The 24314-nt window shown below is 38.4% G+C and overlaps 1 protein-coding gene across 3 annotated transcripts in view; it reads left to right on the forward strand.

The window, feature by feature from the left end:
- csmd3b (CUB and Sushi multiple domains 3b) overlaps positions 1-24314 on the forward strand; it is a 406848-nt gene that overhangs the window by 276740 nt on the left and 105794 nt on the right. For all 3 annotated transcript variants that reach the window (XM_060897477.1, XM_060897478.1, XM_060897479.1), the window contains 10 exons: positions 6962-7131; positions 9130-9286; positions 13070-13261; positions 15029-15155; positions 16798-17000; positions 17279-17470; positions 18543-18681; positions 22272-22459; positions 22995-23189; positions 23799-23915. In XM_060897477.1, the coding sequence (XP_060753460.1) occupies positions 6962-7131; positions 9130-9286; positions 13070-13261; positions 15029-15155; positions 16798-17000; positions 17279-17470; positions 18543-18681; positions 22272-22459; positions 22995-23189; positions 23799-23915 (1680 nt within the window). The remainder of the gene's footprint in view (positions 1-6961; positions 7132-9129; positions 9287-13069; positions 13262-15028; positions 15156-16797; positions 17001-17278; positions 17471-18542; positions 18682-22271; positions 22460-22994; positions 23190-23798; positions 23916-24314) is intronic.

Below are 24314 nucleotides of genomic sequence, written 5' to 3' on the forward strand. Positions count from 1 at the left end.
AAAAGCTAAGGGATTTCAGATCAGTGCCCAGAATAGGAAGTTTGGTCCTATTTTGCACTCTGAGCATAGCTGAGCAAGACCTTATATTCCCTCTCATCATCTCTCTCTGTTATGGTTTTTGTTGTTGTTGCTTCAATTATATTCTGCACTTACTGCTCGCTGTGGCAGAATGCACATCCAGCAGAAAGCTGTGCTCTCTTTATTTTATGTAAAAAAAAAAAAAAAAAAAAAAAAGCATTCGCCTTTGCCTCTGTACTCCAGTGAGATAAGAGCCCCGCACTCCTCTAATCAGTGTAATTGGGTTACACTGCAGTTATGGAGAACTTTGGGCCTATCATGCTCAAGGAAAATGTCAATATTGTCCCATTAATATTCCATCAGCTGGCAGCGTGTCTGAAGAGTGATGGCTTTAGCATGGTATCAGACTCCCCTGGTGGCAGTGGCCCATTTCTCTCTGGCATTGAGCAGTTTACTTTTAATTTCAGGGTAAAGGGATGACAAAAGGATTTCCATTGATTACCATCAGGCATAAATGTCTGTGCCAGCTTAATCCTGCTTTAATGCTTAGTGAAGATCAACACAGTGGGGTAGAGAGGAGAATAAAAACAGCACTGGGAGACAGGGAGCCATGTGCTCAGTGTAGCTTTCAAATCAAGCGTGCCTTACGTGTTGGCCACATAGATGTTGAATAGGTTCTCTGTGCCATCTGTCAGAGTGAAAAAAGGGGAGAAATGCCTTGTTAAAGCTGATGTAACAACATGATAAAAAGACTTATGAGCAGTGTGTGTGCATGTGTGTGTGTCTTTGTGTGTGTTTCTGTGATTGGCCTCTGTGTGTATATGAAATTTTGTATGATTATAGAAGCCCACTTTGCACCTGCTCCCTAGCACATGCACACACTTAAATGTACACTTGTATAGACACAAATGGGCAGGAACACACACACACACACACACACACAAATGCACCGTTTTCCTCAGTGCAGTGAGAACAGGTGTGATGTGTTTGGAATTTAAAGCAGGCTGTAGAACTCAGCTAGCCTGATTATCTGTCTGGGAAATTTTAACATCTGACCAAAAAGCACTGCATTGCAGATTCATCATTTTTTGTTCCCTGTCATTTTCCTCCTGTGGACTACAAGGTTATATTCTAACATAATACACAGTTTTTTTCAATTGTACCTGTGTTCCTGTAATGTCCCAAATTATTTTTTCCCACACCAAATGCAACATTTCATATAGGCTTGCTTAGCATGTTTACAGCAGCACTTGTAAATTCTGTTCTCCTAATGAAACACCTAGTTGCAGCGAGACATAACATTTTCTACAAGTGCTGGTTTAAAATATCATCCTAGTTTAGTAAAGAGCCGTGCTGCTGTAAAGGGTGTTTTATGAATTAAAGGGCAACATTGTGACAGTTTCTGTGCCGGCATGACAGCAACTGTTTGACTCAGAAATCTGCTGCTTATACTACTGCTGATACTGCTACTATACTACTACTGCTGATACTGCTACTATACTACTACTGCTGATACTGCTACTATACTACTACTGCTGATACTGCTACTATACTACTACTGCTGATACTGCTACTATACTACTACTGCTGATACTGCTACTATACTACTACTGCTGATACTGCTACTATACTACTACTGCTCATACTGCTACTATACTACTACTGCTGATACTGCTACTATACTACTACTGCTCATACTGCTACTATACTACTACTGCTGATACTGCTACTATACTATTACTGCTGATACTGCTACTATACTACTACTGCTGATACTGCTACTATACTACTACTGCTCATACTGCTACTATACTACTACTGCTCATACTGCTACTATACTACTACTGCTGATACTGCTACTATACTACTACTGCTGATACTGCTACTATACTACTACTGCTGATACTGCTACTATACTGCTACTGCTGATACTGCTACTATACTACTACTGCTCATACTGCTACTATACTACTACTGCTCATACTGCTACTATACTACTACTGCTGATACTGCTACTATACTACTACTGCTCATACTGCTACTATACTACTACTGCTCATACTGCTACTATACTACTACTGCTCATACTGCTACTATACTACTACTGCTGATACTGCTACTATACTACTACTGCTGATACTGCTACTATACTACTACTGCTCATACTGCTACTATACTACTACTGCTGATACTGCTACTATACTACTACAGCTCATACTGCTACTATACTACTACTGCTCATACTGCTACTATACTATTACAGCTCATACTGCTACTATACTACTACTGCTCATACTGCTACTATACTACTACTGCTGATACTGCTACTATACTACTACTGCTCATACTGTTACTATACTACTACTGCTGATACTGCTACTATACTACTACTGCTCATACTGCTACTATACTACTACTGCTCATACTGCTACTATACTACTACTGCTCATACTGCTACTATACTACTACTGCTCATACTGCTACTATACTACTACTGCTCATACTGCTACTATACTGCTACTGCTGATACTGCTCATACTGCTACTATAATACTACTGCTGATACTGATACTGCTCATACTGCTACTATATTATTACTGCTCATACTGCTACAATAGTACTACTGATCATACTGCTACTATACTACTACTGCAGATGCTGCTACTGTTGCTACCACTGCTCTTACTGCTACTATACTACTACTGCTCATACTTCTACTTTACTTATACTCCTGTTACTGCTAATATACTCTTGCTGATACTGCTGATACTGTTACTATACTACCACTGCTGCTCATACTGATACATACTTCTACTGCTAGTACTGATAATGCTGCTGCTGATACTGCTAGTATAATACTACTGCTCATACTGCTATTATATTCTAGTGCTTATACTGCTACTACTACTGCTGATACTGCTACAATACTTCTATGTTGATATTACTGCCACTATACTACAACTAATGATGGTGTTCGTGGTACTGTTACTGTACTGCATGCTGTTACTGCATGCTTTTTTACATTGCATTTCTGCCATATGACTGACGTACTAGATAGCGTATTCACGCATTTCTCATAATGCAGGCCTGGAGTGTATAGAATAAGTTAGATAACGAAGTCATATCCGTCATATAAGAAGTCTGTCATCTAAGAAGAGGTGACTTCGGCTTGGTGGTGAAAAACGCAGTTTAAAAAAAATTCATGAATTATACCATTAAAAGACTAAGGCCAATTTTAAGACACACAATGTTTAGTTAGTCCCCATAAGGTCACACTGTTGTGTTCTACTTTTATCTCCACTACTGACAATCCCATCTATCTTCCCATCTTAGTAAAGCTGCTAAGTAGGCTAAGCATAATGACCTGGGGCTCTTCCTGTCTGTGAGTTGACCCCCAAAGTAATGGAGGAAGAAGTGCTATGTGGAAGATTTTGAAAATTAATTGTGACATCAGACATGCACTCACTCACTGACGGTGTATACAGTGCTGCAGAATATAAAGATATAAAAAAATGCTATTGTTTTATTTTTATCTTGAATATGCACGTAGAGTGAGGAAGAATACAATGAGCACATCAAGCAACGGCATCCGATACAGTGAAGAAGAAAAAAAATCACTTTTATTTTGTTTTGTTTTGTTTTCTAATCGTTTTCCTATTTAGTTTGTGTTCCATGTTTCCAATACACATAAGCTGTACTGTTAGAAAATATCAGATAATTGACAGTGCTATTTTGAGTGAGAAGGATAGATTGAATTGCTTCAGTCAGCACATTGGAAAAGGATATTTGTGCCTAACAAATTATGTCCTTCTGTGAAGCAAAATAAAGCTGCCCTTGGTTAGACTGCTTCTTATCAGATTGAACTTTTATGGAACCAGATAACTGGTTTAACAAAATTGAAATAACAGCTCACTGTAAACAAGGAGGGTGTTTCTGCTGTATTTCCAAACAAATACTTCATTAACATTGCTATGAAATTCATGCTATGAGAATTTTATCTGTGATTAATAGAAGGTTTTTTTGGGTGGGGTTTCTGTCAGCAGTTACCAGAAATAAATAAATAAATAAAATAAATAAATAAATAAATAAATAAATAAATAAATAAATAGTGTGTACTGTGTATTATACTGAAATAAAAATTGAACAGTGTGAATTGTCAGTCCATGAATAGGATATGCCCAAAATGACGGGTAATTAGTTCAACTCACATTGGGGACTTTTCCAGATCACATTAGGATGCAGACATGGCAAACTCTGGAGATTAAACCCTGTAGTGATGATGCCTTAGAGACTAATGATGATGGCAGTGCTTTTTCTCTTCCAAGTTTTCTGTCCCCAGACCTTTTTGTAGTGCTTGATGTATTCCTCTAACAGCCAAAAGGTTTCTGTAGGTATCACGCTCCTGCCAGCTCCCAGTAGCTCACTCAGCATCCCCTAGTCTCCCAACTACATGCTGACTTCTCACTCAGTCACTTCCACTAATCATACATACAGCTCCTGTGACCCCGTACTCTCTTGTTGCAACACCAAATTGAAATGGGACTGAAGGTGTTCTTATTTGTGCATCTTATTAAAGAGAGACACTGATTGAAACCTCATTCAGATATAGTTGTCAGTTTCAGTTGGATAAATCGCAGTTTAGGGACCAATAAAAGGTCCAACACAGGAAGAGGAGGAGAGGCAGGTAGAGATTACTACTGACATGTAATGAAAATAATAGTGCAGAGAAAAGTGCACCAGTATGACTCATAGCTTTTATCCTTAGACGTTCTCTCATATCTGCCTCATCTGAATAAAGACCCAGACCTGACTTTTTCCTGTCGCATTGAATGTCTTGAAGACATCATCACATAGTGCAAAAGAATTCTTTGGTTGTGAGGCATTACTGTATAATGCAAGATGCTGACCAGTTCCAGATTTTGTAAAGGACTGTTAGGGTCAGATTTTTATTTAGTTTTATTTTTTTTAATAAATCTTCAAACAGAATGTGACCAAAGCTATGACACTTCACAAGTCAACAAAAAGAGGATAGTACTGGATGACATGAAATCGCGTCCACTGTTTTAAATGAATTAAATAACTCTGTCAGTCTAGATTAAGGAAAGGTGTACAAGACAGTAGTGAGATCACCTCTGCTGTTTGGGTTAGAGACTGTAGCAGTGAGGAAAGACATGAGGCAGAGATGGATGAAGCAGAGATGAGGATGTTGAGGTTCTCTTTAGGAGTGACGAGGATGGACAGGATTAGGAACGAGCACATCAGTGGGACAGCTCAGGTTGGCTGTTTTGGGGACAAGGTCAAAGAGGATAAATGGAGATGGTTTGGACATGAGAGAAGGAGATGGTTATATTGGTAGAAGGATGTTGGAGATGGAGCTGCCAGGTAAGATGTCAAGAGGAAGGCCATATGAATCTGTTGAAAGTGGACATGAAGGTAACTGGTATAAGAGAAGAGGATGCTGAGCATAGATTTGGGTGGAAACAGATGATTTGCTGTGGCGACCCCTAATGGGAAAAGATGAAAGTAAAAGAAGAAGTCAGTCTGGATTAGGGGGGTCTGCTCATGCTGTGCTGTATGTATAACTGACAGGACAGCTACGAATACAGGAGTGGAATAACATATGGTAATGAACTGAAAATATCGCTACTACCTCAAGATCAACATTTTTATACATGATCACAATAATTGATGACGTAAGCAGAGTGTGAGCAATCATTAGAGGATCTTTAGCATATAATCTAAATTTAGACATCTTATTGCACAGTTTGTTATAGAATGCAGTGAAGTACAGTGTGATAAGTAATAGCCTCGAAATACTACTTCTAATAATAATAATAACAATAATAATAAATATTATTATTGTTGTTGTTATTATTATTATTATTATTATTATTATTATTGTTAATAATATTATTATTGTTGTTATTATTATTATTATTATTATTATTACAAATAATAATCAGGCTGAAGAGAAAAAACAAACACTGCAGTGCTTACACAAATTAATTTCCATTATATTTTCCATTTTCCAAAGCACTATACAAATACATTTTAAATTAGAATTTGAAATTTAAATTTGCTGATTTAATTTTCCCCATAAAAGTTTTTTTTGTTTCTAAGAATGCTGATGAACACCATTAGTTCTAGACACCATCATTGCAGAATTATTTTTCTTCTGACAGTCTGAGTCATTCATATTCCATCCAGCATTTTACTCAGATCTTTACCTACACAGCCTTCTAAAACCAAATGATAAACAAAATCCTTTTCCCTGGCTATACACATGTAAACCGAAGTATAAACAGAGAAGAAAACAAACTAAAAATCATCATCATGGTAGGCTGGTTTTTGGAGTATAGAATGTAAAGGTAATTTTCTAAATGGAGGCTGAAACAGAGGTGATTTATTCAAAATATGACACTGGTAATATCATCATAACATAGCCGAGTGTAAAAGGAAACGATGCAGGGGCATTAGATAAATCAGCCTAGCACTGTGGCTTTATGTGCATCGCACTCTGATGCTATGATGTGTGATATGATGCATATTAATATATTTATTTTTACTGTTTGTTGTTTGATCGAGTCTGTTTTTCACTGTTATTGCTAAATTCACCTCCTCCGGAACAATGTCGACTTTCCAACTAACGAAGCAAACCTAGGAAGTCAATGTTAGTTTTCAGATTCACCCTTACTGCACAGTTGTCTTGTCCAAACCAATCAGTCAGCAAAAGTCTTGTGTAAGGTCTCATTACAGCTTTTACAATCGCAAAATGTCCATGTGGTGTAGTTATGAGCTGTAGCATAGCTCCGTGAGATAAAATATGACGTATGTAATGGTAGAGTAATTGAATATCTTAATATTATGATGCTTGCTGGCATTTCGATCACTGCAATATTACATTCTTCCACCACTGTTCCATGTTTTTTTTTTCTCGTGCCTAGCTGAGTGCGGCTCATCTGTCTTCAACAATGAAGGGATTCTCTTGTCACCAAATTACCCGATGAACTACGACAACAACCACGAGTGCATCTACAGTATCCAAGTTCAGGCTGGAAAAGGAATCAACATATCGGCCAGAACCTTTCATTTGGCCCAGGGGGACATCTTGAAGGTAATTCCATTTTCTCTGCACAGTTCTTACCCAGGAAAGCCATTTATATGAGTATTCTCTGTAGCCATGGCATTAGCATACAGAATGCATCCATGTGGGGGTTGTATTCTAAAGCCCAGAAATTGACTTTACATTTTTATTATCTGTACCCACACAATTAGCATTAGATGACTGCAAGGACCTCGAGAGATTCTTAACATTTAGTCACTTCTGACTGCATACAAACTGAGTGGTTATAATCAAAAGAGAATTTTCAGAGTATCTACAGTATAATCTATTATCAAAAAAAAACTTACAAATAAAAAGCCATTTCCTGGATTAACCTGACTAACCTAACCGTAGTGTTAATGGTGATTATTTATGTATTATTATATAAGGAAACAACCCTCTTGCTGTCACAGAAGGTAGGCAGAAGCCGAAGCAAATGCCATGAGGGTTTGCACAGGCAGACTAATTGAAATTGTGAGGCAAGGTTGTAATCCATAATCATGCAAATGTTCAGGCGATGTGCAAATCTCAGAAACAAGACAAAATTTAGGAGCAAAAAAACAGCGACAACATTCTAAAGATCAAAACCAGAGAAGCAATACACAAAGATCGCCTTGGAATGTCAGGTACAATCACACCGAGTGAGTACTTCGCAACATAAGCATGGACCCCGAGTCATTAGATACTGTGTGAGGGGATTGTGTTCAGGTGTGTGTGAGTTATTAGACGTCAAGTGAGTGAGATTGTAGCAAAGTCATATGTGGTCTATGGCGGCCATGTTAGAAGGCCACGTTGTGCTCTCTGTGTGAGTGAGAATGGACCAGACACTTGCATATGTAGTTCCATACTTTGTAGAATTACAGACAACCAAAACAAGACTGGCTGGAAAATCAATGTAGTTACTAGAATTATTTGGAAATAAAACCATAAAAGTTGTGATTTATCCTGTTGCTATCATCTGGTCACCTCTAGATTAGCTTGGTGCATCTTGGCATCTTGGTTGCTTCTCTGACTAATGCCCTTTTTACACACTTTCTAACTTTTGTTGTGTGAGCGTCTCCTTTAATAAAAGTTATTCCCAGTTATAATATACCAGTGCTGTATCCTTTCTATTTTCTTTTAATAATGGATTTAATGGTGCTCTGTGGGATATTATTAAATAACCAAACTGATTGATATGTCCAGAGCTTTTTCCCAGGCTTGTTTTAATAATTGCTTGATCTTCATGGTGCTGTTTGTTTAGATATTTTCTCTAACAATCTCTGGGACCAGGGGGGCACGGTGGCTTAGTGGTTAGCACGTTCACCTCACACCTCCAGGGTCGGGGTTCGATTCCCGCCTCCACCTTGTGTGTGTGGAGTTTGCATGTTCTCCCCGTGCCTCGGGGGTTTCCTCCGGGTACTCCGGTTTCCTCCCCCGGTCCAAAGACATGCATGGTAGGTTGATTGGCATCTCTGGAAAATTGTCCGTAGTGTATGATTGCGTGAGTGAATGAGTGTGTGTGTGCCCTGCGATGGGTTGGCACTCCGTCCAGGGTGTATCCTGCCTTGATGCCCGATGACGCCTGAGATAGGCACAGGCTCCCCGTGACCCGAGGTAGTTCGGATAAGCGGTAGAAGATGAATGAATGAATGAATCTCTGGGACCTTCCAGGAACAGAAGTACTTATACTGAGTACATGTGACACTGTACTGTAATTGTGCATAACTTCTTATGGTGACTGGTTTGCACCAGGACTAATATAGCTTCACAGCAACAGGATGTGGGTGGAAACTTTTTTTGAATACTTACAAAAGCCACTGTATTAGTGAAATAGTTGCCATATCTGTATGGGATGCATAAGAAACATTATTTCATCTCACTGTATACTTCATGTTGTATAAGGCTGTGGTGAATATCTGCTTGATTTAATCTCTGCTGGATGAAATTCTGATGTCCATTTGGTCTGACTCGCACTGCTGCCTTGCTCAGCTTTCATTTACGCTATGAATTATTTTTCACTCCTTGTAGATCTATGATGGTAAAGACAACACAGCCCATATGCTGGGAGCCTTCACAGGTTCAGCAATGCTGGGCCTGACTCTTATCAGCACATCCAACCATCTGTGGCTGGAGTTTTACTCAGACACTGAAGCCACTGGAGAAGGATTCAAACTCGTGTACTCTAGTAAGATACACAGCACACACACACACACACACACACACATACACACACACACACAGCACAGAGCATGCTGCACAGCACAAGTGAGCTAGCACAGCTTTCATCTCTTTAATTAAAGTGTAATTAAATCACTTCTAATGATTCAACCTCTCAGGTGAGGTTTGTTTTAGTCTGTGTTAGAGTATTAAACATTTTTATTAAAACAGTGAGTCTAATGTAAGCACATATCATGTGGGATGTGTTAGCTCAGTGATTAAGGTGTTGTACTACTGCTCAGATAGTTTTAGTTCAAATTCCAGGTCCACCAAGCTGCCATCACTGGGCCATTGTGCATCTGCCAAATGCCATAAATGTAAATATCATCATCTGTAATTTGGTTTAGTGGCTGATGTTTTAATTTATGTCTCCATTATTCTGCCCTTATCTTCTCTTGATGTTACATTTTTCAAAAGTCTTCAAAGGTGCTATATAGATTATGCATATAATATCTCAGTGAATGCAATTACATGGACACAATAGTGCAAGAGTAAGATATTGGAGTACAAGATTACTGCTGCGAGTTGTCATTTCTAATAAGTTGCTCAAACGCTTGTGATAACACAATTGCACTTGACTATATAGTGTACAGTAGGAAATGATTTAATCACTGAGTTCAGAGTCAGCCAGATGAGGATGGGTTTCCTTTTGTCTGGTTTCTCTCTAAGATTCTTCATCATATCATCTCAGGGAGTTTTTCTATGCCACCGTTGCTTCGGGCATATTTTATATATATGTTAATTATTATTATTTTTTAATTAGGTTTTATGTTCCTATAACGCTGCTTTGCTACAATGTCCATTGTTAGAAGCGAGAGAGTTACCCACTGAACAGAAATCTTCATCTGGCAGTTCAGCAAATTGACATATTTTTCTGGAATGATTAACAGTTATGTTATTGTAATGAACTCGCAGATTTATTACAATAACATTTATTTTACTCCCCAAAAGCCCCTCCCCCTTTTCTTTGGCCAGCAAAAAAATTAAACTAATAGACTTACAATAAAGCTTCATCCATACTGTACTCTACCCCCTGAAGCGATGCTCATTATATATTGTAGTATATATATGTACTGCTATATATATATTGTAGAGAATCTCTGCACAGAAAGAAAAAGAAAGCTGTAACTCTCTTTAACTGCCGCTACTGTGGTGGTATTGATAAGCGCTTGACCTTTATTGAAGAACAACATGTAACGTAGCGAGTACAAAAGCCCACAGTGGGAAGTCACAGAAAAGAAGGGGACACTTGAAACTCATAAAGCTTTAGATAGCTCAGAGGGATTATGTATGAGTAGACCGTGAGAATAAACTTCCCTCTTCACTGACCTTGTCTTCGCCTTTTCAAAGGCAGCTGAGCAAGTATCCAGTTCACACTTGGCTAATACTATTGTGTCCATGGAATTCAGTGAGGTTTTAGTTGCAGAGAGGGAGAATGCATTAACCTGCTGGTGGGCTATCTTGTTTAAAATCAACTAAATCCCTGTCTGTCTGCAATTCCATTCCACCTGCAGGATTAGCCATTTGAGTGCATAATAAAGGTCAGATAGAGCCATGAGAAGGTGAAGCCACCGCAGTTCGCCCAGACGCTGTAATTTAGCCACCGAATGAAGACAGGGGAGTGAATGAAAATGAATTAAAATGGCTTCGTTTATGTAGTCAGGTCTTTTGTGCTACTAGGAACGCACTGTTAGACAATAGCCTGTAATCAACTCATAATCAAGCCTGCTGGGCACAATGTGGTTATTTGGACTGCTTTTCCTCCATGCTCCCAGCACAGAGCTGTCACAGTCCACATGCGGCATCATTTTCAAATAAAGAAGACTATCTAAGTCCTTATATGCAGTTGGGGTTCATCATTATGTCGAGTCAGTTAACTGATATATGACACAGCAGCTGCTTGTCACAGAGCAGTGATTTGTTCCTTGCGTTTAAAAAAAAAACTCATCCGTCAATAAGAATCGTAAGTAAGCAGAATTATTGTGTTATTATTTGGTTTATCAAACATGCAGCACAAGTGCCCGGGCTTCGACTTTTTTTTGTGTGTGTCTTTTGTGCTGTGAGAGTGTGATAGGAGTAATGATTATGGAAGTTAATAGGAAGTGTTGCACAGCAAGTGGGCCTACACTGTTCTAGATGCTGCAGCTCCATTAACCAAGCACTTAATCTTAATTGTTCTGCCTGCTTAGTGAGCGATTGGCTTTGCCCCGCACAACACAGTGAGATCTTAACACAAATTGTCTTCTATAATGATTACACTAATGACAGACCTCTTGAGCTCTGACGTCAGATAACGTGCTACCAGATTTCATTGATCATTATAACATCAGCTGAACGAAGGCAGGTTGTAAATGTTTTACACACTGATCTGAAATGCATTATACCTTTTAGATTATTAGATTATTAGAATAACTCCAGATTTTAACTTTGTCCTGCTGTGAGGTAACAAAAAATGACATTACAATCATATTATCATTTGTATTACAGATGAGTGAGAGTAAAATAAATACCCAAAGTGGAAAATATCCTTCTCATGGTGAACTGCAGGGCCTGGACTATAGGACAACAGGTCAAAAATGTTCAGAAATAATCAATCTTAAGTTTGTCTAGTTGTCATTCTATTTTGTTCAGTCTGCTACATTGAAAAATAGTTGTTAAGATTAACTCGAGATTTTATTTATCAAAGTTGGTCCCATTGTCCAAAGTTATCTCTTGTAATTTTATAGTAATTCAAAAGTACAATTCATTTCAAATACACATTTTATCTTATCACGATTGTACACAATATGTGCAGCATAAACATTATTGCTAGAAAATAAGCATCGTGTGTTTGGGACTCCTAACTGGTGCCATGTTATTTTTTTCTCATTTTACCAGTGCAATAGTTTTCACATTTTAACTTGTTTTCCTCAAAAATTCAAAATGAAAATCTGCTAAATGAATCTCTAATTCCTGTTCTACATGTACGTATGTATTAAGATGAGTGTTTGTCCATAAAATACAGTGTATATATGTATCATATCATACAGAACTAACTTTCCTCAATTTGGTCACATCTCCGGATACACCCACATCCACGGCTGCTGTCGCTCTCGTCACTGGAAGTCAGCAGCTCTAAATGAAAATAAACGGCCTCCTTGCGCTTTGTGGCAGCCAGTCACTGTGTGTGTGTGATCGTGCTTTAGTCATAGAGACTAAACATTAAATATAAAGCTGTTTCAATATTTCAGAAGTAACTACAGATTATGTAAAGATGTTATCTGAGTATGCATTAATTAAGTGTTTCCTCTCCCTTACACTTAAACAAAACTGCTTTGTTATTACCGTAGCATATGTTAATAGGTGACACATCCACTACAATTTACAGTCCTGTGATATATTTAACTTGACGTGGGCTGACGGTTCTCCCTAAAGTAGCTTGGCTGTGGAACTGAAGAGTGCTACTTAAATAAACTTCTTATTGCAATATGGAAGGAAGGGTGACATCTGTGGAAAAGTTTTTGTAACTTACCTGAAATGGAAATGAAAATGTCATTTGAAAGTTGTATGAACTCTGGGCCAATAAAACTATCCAAAATATCATCACCCTTCAGATTGTATTGTCCTAAAGTGGCATGCAGCAGGTCTGTATACATATCATGTGTCAAATACAAGAAGACCAGATCTGGATTTTCCTTAAAGTCATTCATCTATAAATTTGACTGTCTTCTTCATTGAGTGCTCCAACCATTGTGATCTGTATGTGTTTCAGGCTTTGAGCTGTCACACTGTGAGGATCCTGGCATGCCCCAGTTTGGCTTCAAGGTAAATGACCAGGGCCACTTCTCTGGCAGCACCATCACCTACAAGTGTGACCCAGGCTACACACTGCATGGCAGCAGCATACTCAAGTGCATGACAGGGGAGAGACGTGCCTGGGACAACCCTCTGCCTTCATGCATAGGTAAGATGCAGCCACACAGGAATGACTCTCCTATGTGCAGGCTTTTAGATTTGGCCTAAAGCATTAAAAACAATTCTGATCAATTCTACTTCTCAGTCACTGTTCAATCCCATCCTGACAGTGAACAGTGTCCATAGGTAAGCCGCAATCGAATGTAAATGTGGAATGAACTTGATCTTCAACCATGTCACATAAAAGTCATCTCACCTCATTAACGATTGTGTGAATATTAAAAATGACCAGCATTTATGGAATTAAGGACCTTGACATGTTAAACTCTTCCGAGTGTTGACACTCAGTGAATTCAACATCGGAGCTAATCTTAGAACCCCAAGTGAGCTATGCAGGCACATAAGGGTTGAGACAAGGTTGTGCATGGTTATTCATGCACATTTTGATGGATGGTAATTAGACAGTATTGGCCTCTGCAGAGCCAAACGTTAGATGTGCTTCGTTTTAGATTCTGAGGAAAAAATGAATCAAAAAGATTTTGTCCAAATGCATACCTCTAGGTCATGAGAGCACACAGACTCTTGTCTGACTGACTCCGTCGTAACTTTCTCTTAAAATAAGACACACCCAGGGGTAATGTTTGTTCTTCCTTGCGTATAAATGATGGACAGTGTTCCTACCTTGAAGTTTTCAGACTAATATTTTTCAGACAGATCTACCAGCATTAATAATAGATGCTCAATAATGTGAGGGCTGTTTTATTTTCAGCATGACGGCTTATCATTATTCTCCCCATTACTCTTCTTTTTTATTGCAGATAAAATATTTAATCTTTTTTTTTCCAAACCCCACCGAATGGTCTGAGGTGATGATGACGCAATGAGTGTTGGTCTAAATCATGTTCTCTTTCTCAAAAGAAAATTGAATGGGAAGAAAGAAACATTGCATGTTGGACAATTAAGAAGTTAAGAAGTGAGATTGTAGAAGGTCTGTGGTCTGGTCAGCATCGATGCTCTTAGACAGCTCAGATATGCCATGTCGTAATAATTGAATTGGGTAAACATGAGATTGTCTGGGCGTCAAAATGCGCTCCATCAGTTTATTGCCTAATTTCCTGATGCCACTGAATGACCAAGTCAGTGCATTTGTAGTGCTGCAGATGTATGATCTAGCTGCTGCCATGACAAGTCATGAGTGTGAATCGGTTTTGGTTTGTAGGAGGCTCACTTGTCTAAAAAACACTCTAATGTTCAGATTAATCATGTCCCAGTCTGAACCCTGTTATTCAGGCTTCATTGAACTGTATGTCCATTGTTTGTCATGTAGATGGCTTATGCAAATGAGGCCTGTTGAAAGAAAATGCTGATGTGGGCCCCATTAGTAAACGATGCCCACCTCCACAAAGGATCCCTTCTAAAATCGTGCACAGTGAGCATGAGACAGAGTGCAAGGAGGATGAATAACAGGTAGCAGAGGGTCGAGTCAACAAATGAAGTTTGTTATTAACTACTGAACTGTTTTGAGAGTGAAGATATATATAAATCAAGGTGGGTGTGCAGCTCGTTTGCCTAAGTCAAAGATGCTGATGTCTATAACAGGAAGCTCTGTATCTTTCTGGCATGATCTGGCCAGTGGCATGCTGTGGAAAAAAAACGGGGGTGGAAAAGGCAGTCGATGGCCTAGAGTGTTAACTGAAGACTGCAGGTCCTTTCAAGAGTGTCTGATAGATGATTCACACAGCTTTAGGATTCTGCAGCTTGGCTTTTATTTCCCTCCCATGAACTTTTCTTTTCTTTTTTCTTCTTTTTTCTCCAGCTGAATGCGGAGGACGTTTTAAAGGCGAGTCATCGGGCCGTATCCTGTCCCCTGGTTATCCGTTCCCTTATGACAACAACCTGCGTTGCACTTGGGTCATTGAGGTCGATTCAGGCAACATCGTCAGGTGCCACTCAGCATTGACTCACATGGGTTCAGAAATGCTCCACCACTTCAACACATCTAAAATCAATACCTTACACGCCCCCAGTAGAATCTTACCTGTATATATGTAGCTGTTGTCTGAAACGAGGACTCTTTAACTATTTATGTGCTACTCACACGGCAATGATGAACATCAATATCTCATCTATATGGAGACAAGCAGACATCAAGGGAGTTGATGCCTGGCTCACAAATCTCAACTAGCACAAGTCATTTTGTCTAAAATGCTGTGTATAGATTTAGCTATTACAGCTGCATGAGGTTAAAAGCACAGCAACCTTGAAAGCAAGATAATTTGTCCCCTCGCAAAACACAAAAGCATTTCTGAAATCAGATATTTATTCATTACCTTTCCATCTATCCTCACATTCTCATGCAGACTGATTTGCAGAATTATTGTTAAGCGCCGTAGCACAGGCACTGCACTAGTATCGCACAATTATTGCACTCTGGAGCTCGATGTTAGTGATGAAATAATGAGAGGGTTTGTTTGGGTCTGGTCAGTTTTTTGTGCTGAAAGTGCTGTGCAGTTTCGTCTTCTTCACTTTGTTTACAATTCACAGGCATCTCATCTAGTGGTACAGACATGATTTTAGAAGATGAAGCAGGCATGTGGATTTCAGAAAATGAACAAAGATGCAATGTACTGCTCCGTCTATTCACAGGGAATAACCCATGAATAAAATCGCACTGAATTATTTCAAATTATTGTTATTCTAATGTGACACAGGAACATGGTGATTCTGTTGGAAAAGAAGGATTAGAACAGGTTTTCTAATCTAAATCTGATTGTTCAGGCATTGATTAACTTTCGATAACAGCAGCTCTGCCAGCTGTAGCACATTTATATTAATGTACTCCTTCTAATACATATTGTTTCCATGGTAACAGATCATTCACTGGCATTTGTATGTCAGACACAATCTAACTAATAATAAATAGATTAAGGAGATTTAATCGTAACTTACTGTAACTTGGTATTTAGAAATTAGAAACGGATAAAAATTCATATGAGGAAGTTTTTCTGTAATTATTTCTTTAACATTTTTGAAAGGAGTTTCCAGTGTTAGTGCTTTCTAACAGTCAGTAAGTCTTCAGGACAGAGGAATTTGAACTTTCTGGTTTTTCAGTAATGTAGTGAGCCGTATTTTATCTGTCTTATTAAGTTTATGAGATATTTAAAAAAGAAACAGATGATGGATGACTGTACAGCACCTACAGTATAAGTGATAGCCATGTGACCATATAGCAGAATAAAACATGTTGGGTCAGACTATGATTGGGAAATAATCCATTTTTGGGGGTTAATCACTAAGCTTAGTTCTTTGCTTCAGGCTACATCACATCATCCTCATACCAGTAACATTTAACATTTTATTCTTTACTTAAACCGTGTACCTGTGACTACAATATAAACTTTTTAAATGTGATCCCTTCCATCAACTAAAGCTGGAAAATCATCTCAAATTTGTTCCATGATTTAATCCATCTCAGGTTGTATAATTATGACGTTAATCACAAAGATTCTATTCTAATCACAGACTTTCTGATCAAGTGTTAATTGTGAGAACTAATTAGTGTTTTTTTTTTTCACTATCTGACAGTCTGCAGTTTCTGGCTTTTGATACGGAGGCCTCCCACGACATCCTGAAGGTGTGGGACGGCCCACCGGAGAATGAGATGTCACTGAGAGAGTTAAGTGGTTCTCTCCTACCGGAGGGCATCCACAGCACCCTCAACATGGTGACCGTTCAGTTTGAGACAGACTTCTATATCAGCAAGTCTGGCTTTGCTATTGAATTTTCCAGTAAGTACTATCCCTTCAGTTGTTTTACAGGTGAACATTTTTGATTGACAGGTTTAATAAAGCAGGTCCTGGTTAGGTTTTAATTCCTTTGTACTGACATTTTCTTAACAGGCTTCAGCTCCTTAAAGTGGCAGATGTGATTAGTGTTTCTATGCCCTAACTGACACTTTTAGTTTCTTCTGGTGTCTGTTGGTTTGCCTTGATTGACAGTTCATATTGCCCCCATTTTAGCACAGTCAGCTGACTCTGTGTTAATTGGCTATGGTTGTGATTGGCAGGCTCAGTGGCCACGGCCTGTAGGGATCCAGGAGTGCCTATGAATGGCACGCGCAATGGAGATGGAAGAGAGCCTGGGGACACTGTGACTTTTCAGTGTGACCCAGGATATGAGCTACAGGGTGAGATGAAGATCACATGCATACAGGTGGAGAACCGCTACTACTGGCAACCCAGCCCACCTGTCTGTATAGGTAAGTGATTATGCTATTCACGTGTGTGTTTTTCACTTCAGAAAATAAAATACCTGATAGATACATGTTTTAGACATTTTTCCTCACACATTTATACACACACATATGCTGATTTATGCAGTTATCCAGTCAGCCAATCAGGTGGCAGCACTTCAGTGCATAAAATCATGCAGAAACAGCTTGCGAGCATCAGTTAATCTTCACATCAGACTTCAGAATGGGGGAAATGTGATGTCTGTGACTTTGGTTGGTGCCTGAAGAGCTGATTTGAGTATTTCAGATATGGCTGATCTCAGGGGATTTTCACACACACAACAGTCAGTATCTACAAAAATGAGGTACAGGTGTTCCTATTAAAGTGGACGTTTATTGTATAGTACTTCCAACTTTCAATTCCTTCAGCTGAAAATTACATTTGCTTCTAAGGTCTGCATAGCTGTAGTCTCCTCCAGCGTGGGAATTAGCATTTTATATCGAAAGGTTCTGAAGAGTTCTGAAAGTCAAGCAGCACTCAAGCGAAGTGTTATTCAGGCATCTGTCATCATCCTGCCGATGAAAGATTGTGCTAAAATTAATGAATATCAAATTATGAGATTTGGATTGCTTCCTACGTTTCAAAATACTTCAGTGGCAAGCAGAAAAATATGGATGAGCTGCATTTTGCCACTTCTTTTCATGTGCTTTCAGCTAATTATCCTTCTCAATATATCTCTCTCTTTCTATCTTTGTCTTCCCACACACCCGTTTCTCTCTCTCTCTCTCTTGCTTTCTCTCTCTCTCTCTCTCTCTCTCTCTCTCTCTCTCTCTCTCTCTCTTGCTTTCTCTCTCTCTCTCTCGCATGCACGCTCTCCCCCTCTCACTCTCTCTCTCCCTCTATCTATCTATAGGTTTTGAGAGTTGTATGGTTCTGTATTACAAGACAGATTTTGTTTTCATGTTGCACACTTCCACCCACTTCTCTTAAGTAGGGCACCTGGGCTGTACAGCTGGTCCAGCTGTGTGTATTAATGAACAAGTACCTTTGTATATTGTGAATACCCATATTAATTTCTTTTCCTGTGTGTTTTCACAGCTCCATGTGGTGGGAATTTGACTGACTCTTCCGGCTTTATACTATCTCCCAACTATCCTCACCCATATCCTCACAGCAAAGACTGCGACTGGCTCATAGTCGTTAACTCTGACTACGTCCTCTCATTGGCATTCATTAGGTAAAGACTCAATCTGTGATTACCTGCTTTTTACTATTAATGATTAACTAGGTTTTTATGTCATTCATTTTGTTCAATATTGGTTTTCTTATTTTAAAAATATGCATCAATATCAACACTTTGATCTGGGAGCATGAGTGGATTCACACCAATAAGAAGACGCTTTTATTTGTCACACACACACACACACACACACACACACAGATATATATATATATATATATATATATATATATATATATATATATATATATATATATATATATATATATATATATATATATATCCCAGTTTGTCATAGCACAAAATCAGCCATGTTTAATCAGACATAAAAAAGAGCAGATAGGTTTAAGGGCTTGATCAAGAGCCCAACAATAACTCATTTTAACCATTGAGCCTCTACTGCACAACACTAGCCTAGCTCTAACACCCATTAACTAGGCTAACATCTGTATACTCCAATATACAAGCCAGATACAACATATTTTTCCACATGCTACATTACAGGATAGCTGAACACAATCAAAGAAAAGAAATACCTGCCTCCTTCCACATGCCTGAGCTCACACACACCCATGGCCAGCTAGTGATGCTTACAGTGACTGGAATTGGAGAAAGTAATGCCATCTTGAGAGCACAGTCAGTTCTGCTTTCCTGGACTCCCAACCATGTGCTTGTGCCAGCTTTGGGAATCGAACTCACTGTCACCTGATAGCCTTACTTTCTAACACTTGTCCATCTTCTTGTGCTTCTGCTCCTCAAAAGGAGTCGCCTTTACTTACCTTGTGTTACCATTAATTAATTAACAGCTTGCTAGATAAGCTTGCTCCTTTGTATCTTATGGCTGTGTACTAACTATGGCTTTCTCACTGGTTGATGTACACTGTCCAGCTAAATATTTTTATTTTATTATTTTTTATGATATATTTTAGATTTTAGATTATATATATATATATATATATATATATATATATATATATATATATATATATATATATATATATATATATATATATATTAGAAATGGCGGTCACTAAACTGCATACAGACTACTGAGTAATTAATTTACACAATTCTATTATTTGCACTTCTGGTAGATGCTAAAAGGCATTTCCTTGCTGCGTTCCTATGCAATGCAATGACAATATACAGTAGCTCTATCTATCTATCTATCTATCTATCTATCTATCTATCTATCTATCTATCTATCTATCTATCTATCTAATCATCACTGTTATTAGGTTTTAATAATAACACTAAATGTTATTAAATTAAAGCTAAACACAGGTAGGATTTAAAGTTAATGTAGAGAATATTGGGTGACTCAAGCTGTAGGCTTGGTACAAGAAACATACTGAAAGTAATCATTTGCATTTGTCACCTCATAGCTAATTTGCATAACATTTCTATTCAAATGTAGATTATTGTATTTTGTGTGTTACTTGTTACTTTGTGTTCAGCACTGATGAATGTAGAAAATGAATGGTTGCCTGTTGCATTGTCACTGGCTCATATGATTGCAGGGTTAGACAACGCTTCACTATATTTTTTTTTACTAGTGTAGCTTGTCAGGACATGTAGTCATCTATTGTCGCCTATTTTTTAGACCTTTTTTCCTTATCAGAAGAATTACCACACTGCAGTACACTGCCACCTACCAGGGAACAAACACACTGTATATACCTGTTTTTGGGGTTTTTTTTTTACTAATAAAGTGCTACACAATCAGTTTAGTTTCTGATATAATTAGTAATATGTTACCTTTCCTCATCAGCTGAAGATGTGTGGAGTAATTGTGTAATGCTAAGTGTGTGTATGTGTGTGCGTGTGCTTGCATGCGTGTCCGTTCGTACGTGTGCATTTGTGTGTCAGAATTAAAATGCATTTCATGTCCAAGGCAGATAATGAACCCTGCTAGAATCCTTTGCTCATTTTGTGAGTAATGACCCCAAACATTTTTCCCCCTCCTTGATTTATGTACTCCATGATATATGTGCTTCCAGGCTAAATAGCACTGCTAATAGTGTCTATACCTTTACATAGTGAGACTTGGGATCGTATTTTAGATAGTGCTGATGAAAGTTGAAGCTGGAAAAGGCCAACAGATATGTGACCAGTGCACTGTGTTAATGCTAAAAGCAAAGCTAAATCAAATAGAAAACCTGACTGGGGTTTTCACAAAAAGATTTTCTTTTTCCTTTCACTCTCACTCTTTTTGGTCCTTTTTGGATTATTATCCCAGAATTAAAGCTCTCTTGACAAAGATTTTAGTCTCTTCATATCCTCTATGAATATGTGTGAACCACCATGCTGATATAATCCAGATGCTGTTACTGTGTGGTTTGTAGCTTCTGTTAATTATTATAGTCATATTCATGCTTCAAACAAGACAATAAAACACATTATACACCCTTCTAGGTAGCACAGTTGCCTGAGTTTGGCATGAAATGTGCTCTAGTCTTGTTTCACATTAAAATTCTGTCCTCTAGCAGTACATAATCACACTGGAGTTTGGCCAGTAAAGCAGCATTTCAGATATATTTCTAATGAATGGATCTCAATCAATTCCTTCTCAGGCATTTTCATTACACAGTTCATTACTGACATAATTCTCCTTAAAATGCGTCAGCAGTGAGAGCAGGAAATGAACAGCACCCGAATGAGAATAAGCTCAGACATTAGCAACACTACAAACCTGCCATCTCTCTTTACCATTAGTATTATCTGTGTTACTGCCCAATCCAATTACCACAAAGCTAATTGTTTGCCGATTGACAGCTCCAGAGGCTAGGAAGCGGTGGGGAAATAAACTTCCATCACATCTGGTTATTAAAAATTAATGACATTTTTAATGTACTGAAAAGAAATTGGCCTAAATTCCCATGTTTGGGTTTCTGTTATCTGACAATGAGCCGTGAGCGATAGATTTTAAGGCAGTGGAGTGTGTCGAGTACACTTAGTGTTCTCTCCCAGCATAATAGAGACAAAACATGAGTAAATCTATTGCAGTCACAAGCCATCTCATGCAAATGATTCTGCCGGAAGACACCTAAGCGTCAACATTTTTTCTAAAGGTAAAAATATTGAGACCCAGGAGTATGGCCAAGCTTTAAAGATTATCTATTGTGGTTGAAAGTTGTTTTTTTTTCCCCCTCTCTAGCTCATTGAGGGTGGCTGGGAATGCACTGCTCGCAGGTACCCCCTGGGTATTTAAAGATTCCATGTCAACAGCAGCACTCCAGCAGCAGAGGCTGTTAGAACATGAACACAGGCCCCGGTCAGATGTAGCTAAAATTCAGGTAGAAAGGACTTCTAAGGAAGCTACACCAAGCCTACTGTATGTGACCAACACCATCAAAATTCTTCAAAGTTAGCCTATGTATGTCTTATGACAAAAAAAAATCAATGTGCTTTCTTCAGATGAATTACAGATGTCTTTTTTCCTTCCTACACTCTTGTAGTCCTGCACTGTCTCAGGTATCATGCTGAGTCCGTGGGCTCGGGTACCTCATGTGGTCCTTTGATCACACTGAGTGGTTATTAAAAACCGCTCTTTGATCTCCCTTCGTCTCTTCTTATCTCCTTTCCAGCTTCAGCATTGAGCCCAACTATGACTTCTTGTACATATATGATGGAATGGACAGCAACAGCCCTCTAATCGGCAGCTTCCAGGACAGCAAGCTTCCTGAGCGGATCGAGAGCAGCTCCAATGCCATGCATCTGGCCTTTCGAAGTGACGGTTCTGTCAGCTACGCTGGCTTTCACTTGGAGTACAAAGGTATGCTGCTGAAAGCCTTTGACATTTACTAGTGCAGGGAGTTAATTCACCAAGAAGACAGGCTTTGATTGGTCAGGATGGACAGTATCAGATTGTCTTAGATTTTGTCATCTTATAAATGATTAGTGAGATAGAATTCAACTTCGTGCCGGATTTCCATTATTGTAGTTTGAGTAGTAATGTTGTGGCTATATATATGTGTATGTGTATTTTATATATATTATATTATAATTTTATTTTCATTGATGAGTTCTCAGTTTTCTATTAGACTGTGTGACTGGTCCCTTGAATTAAAAAGTTATATGGTTGTGATGAGTATCTAAAATATTATTGATCTCTGGAAATTATTGGAAATTCCATGGGTTCATTGAGTTTATAAAACAGTTAAGGAAACTACACTGAAGAAATATAACACTGGAAATGTCAATATAATATGTATAAAGATTAACAAGTGAATGAGAATAATGATATAAACAGTGTAATGCAAAATTCTACATTCTTATGTTTTTTTCCACCTCTTACCTCTCTCATTAAGCCAAGCTCAGGGAATCATGCTTCGATCCAGGCAACGTGATGAACAGCACGAGGTTGGGTAGTGACTACAAACTGGGCTCCATGGTGACATTCTACTGTGAAGCAGGCTACGTGCTACAGGGCTACTCCACCCTCACATGCATTATGGGGGATGATGGCAGGCCTGGCTGGAATAGGGCTTTGCCCAGCTGTCAGGGTATTTTTTCAAGTTTAAAGAATAAGGGTGAAGATTCCTGATGACTGTAGAGAGCTTTCTAGACCAGAGTGTCACCAACTAGTTGATAGTGATCCAGTTGTGAATCCAGTATTTAAACATTTGTAAAATACAGTAGCAGAGCATTAAATGTATGAAAAACCCCTGGACATAGTTCATAAATTTAAGATTTTGAAATGGCTACTGCGGTTGTTTTTCCATTATCATGCATTGATGTCAATTATTGAGCTCACTGGACCAGAAACATGGTATAGATCTAGAGACATTAAGTCAGACAACAGAGAGTTATGCTCTGATTAGAAAACTAATCAATTAAGCTTTTTTTTTTAGCCATGCACTAATCATTAATGATTAAGTGTTATAAGTTAACCGTTGTCACTGGTCAGTCATGTTAATCATGTCAAGGCTCTTCTAGACTTTTGTAAGCAAGTTTTTAATTTTATGTAACTGAACTATTACAATTCCTAGTAGAAGTCCCCTGATCTAGAACCAGGAAATAAATGTTTACCATATCCAGATCAACCAATCTAATATACTTTTGTCCTTATATGATATTATGTATAATATAAGTCATGTGTGTTTGTTTGCCAGCACCTTGTGGCAGTCGGTCCACTGGTTCAGAGGGAACTGTTTTGTCCCCAAACTTCCCCAGGAACTACACCTCAGGCCATAGCTGTGTGTACTCCATCTCTGTGCCCAGAGAATTTGGTAAGAATGCTCTTTTATTTCCCATTAACACATTTTTTTCCAACTCGGTATAAGATCTAGTCATTTTCATGAATGTTCTTGTGTCTTTTGTCAGTTAAATAGAGTGGGTTGGACAGAGAAAAACTACATCTTAACATTTTGCTTCATTGAACTGAAAATCATCTCTGTGTTACTGCAGCTGTAAAGATTTGTGTCTGTTGCTGGTAAAGTTGGATTATAAGAATGCTTTACTCAGCCAAAACCTGCTACTCAGTCCAGTCACAGCAAGAAACAGCTGTATTTATTCTCAGGATTCTAAAATAAAACCTCCAAAGTTTTTACAAAGCTTGCCACTGTTTAGAGAAGGATTTTACTCACATGAGACTTTTAGGAATCGATACTGAAAAATGCTCGAGGGGA

This window comes from Tachysurus vachellii, chromosome 21 (genome assembly GCF_030014155.1).
Source record: "Tachysurus vachellii isolate PV-2020 chromosome 21, HZAU_Pvac_v1, whole genome shotgun sequence".
Lineage (NCBI taxonomy): Eukaryota > Metazoa > Chordata > Actinopteri > Siluriformes > Bagridae > Tachysurus > Tachysurus vachellii.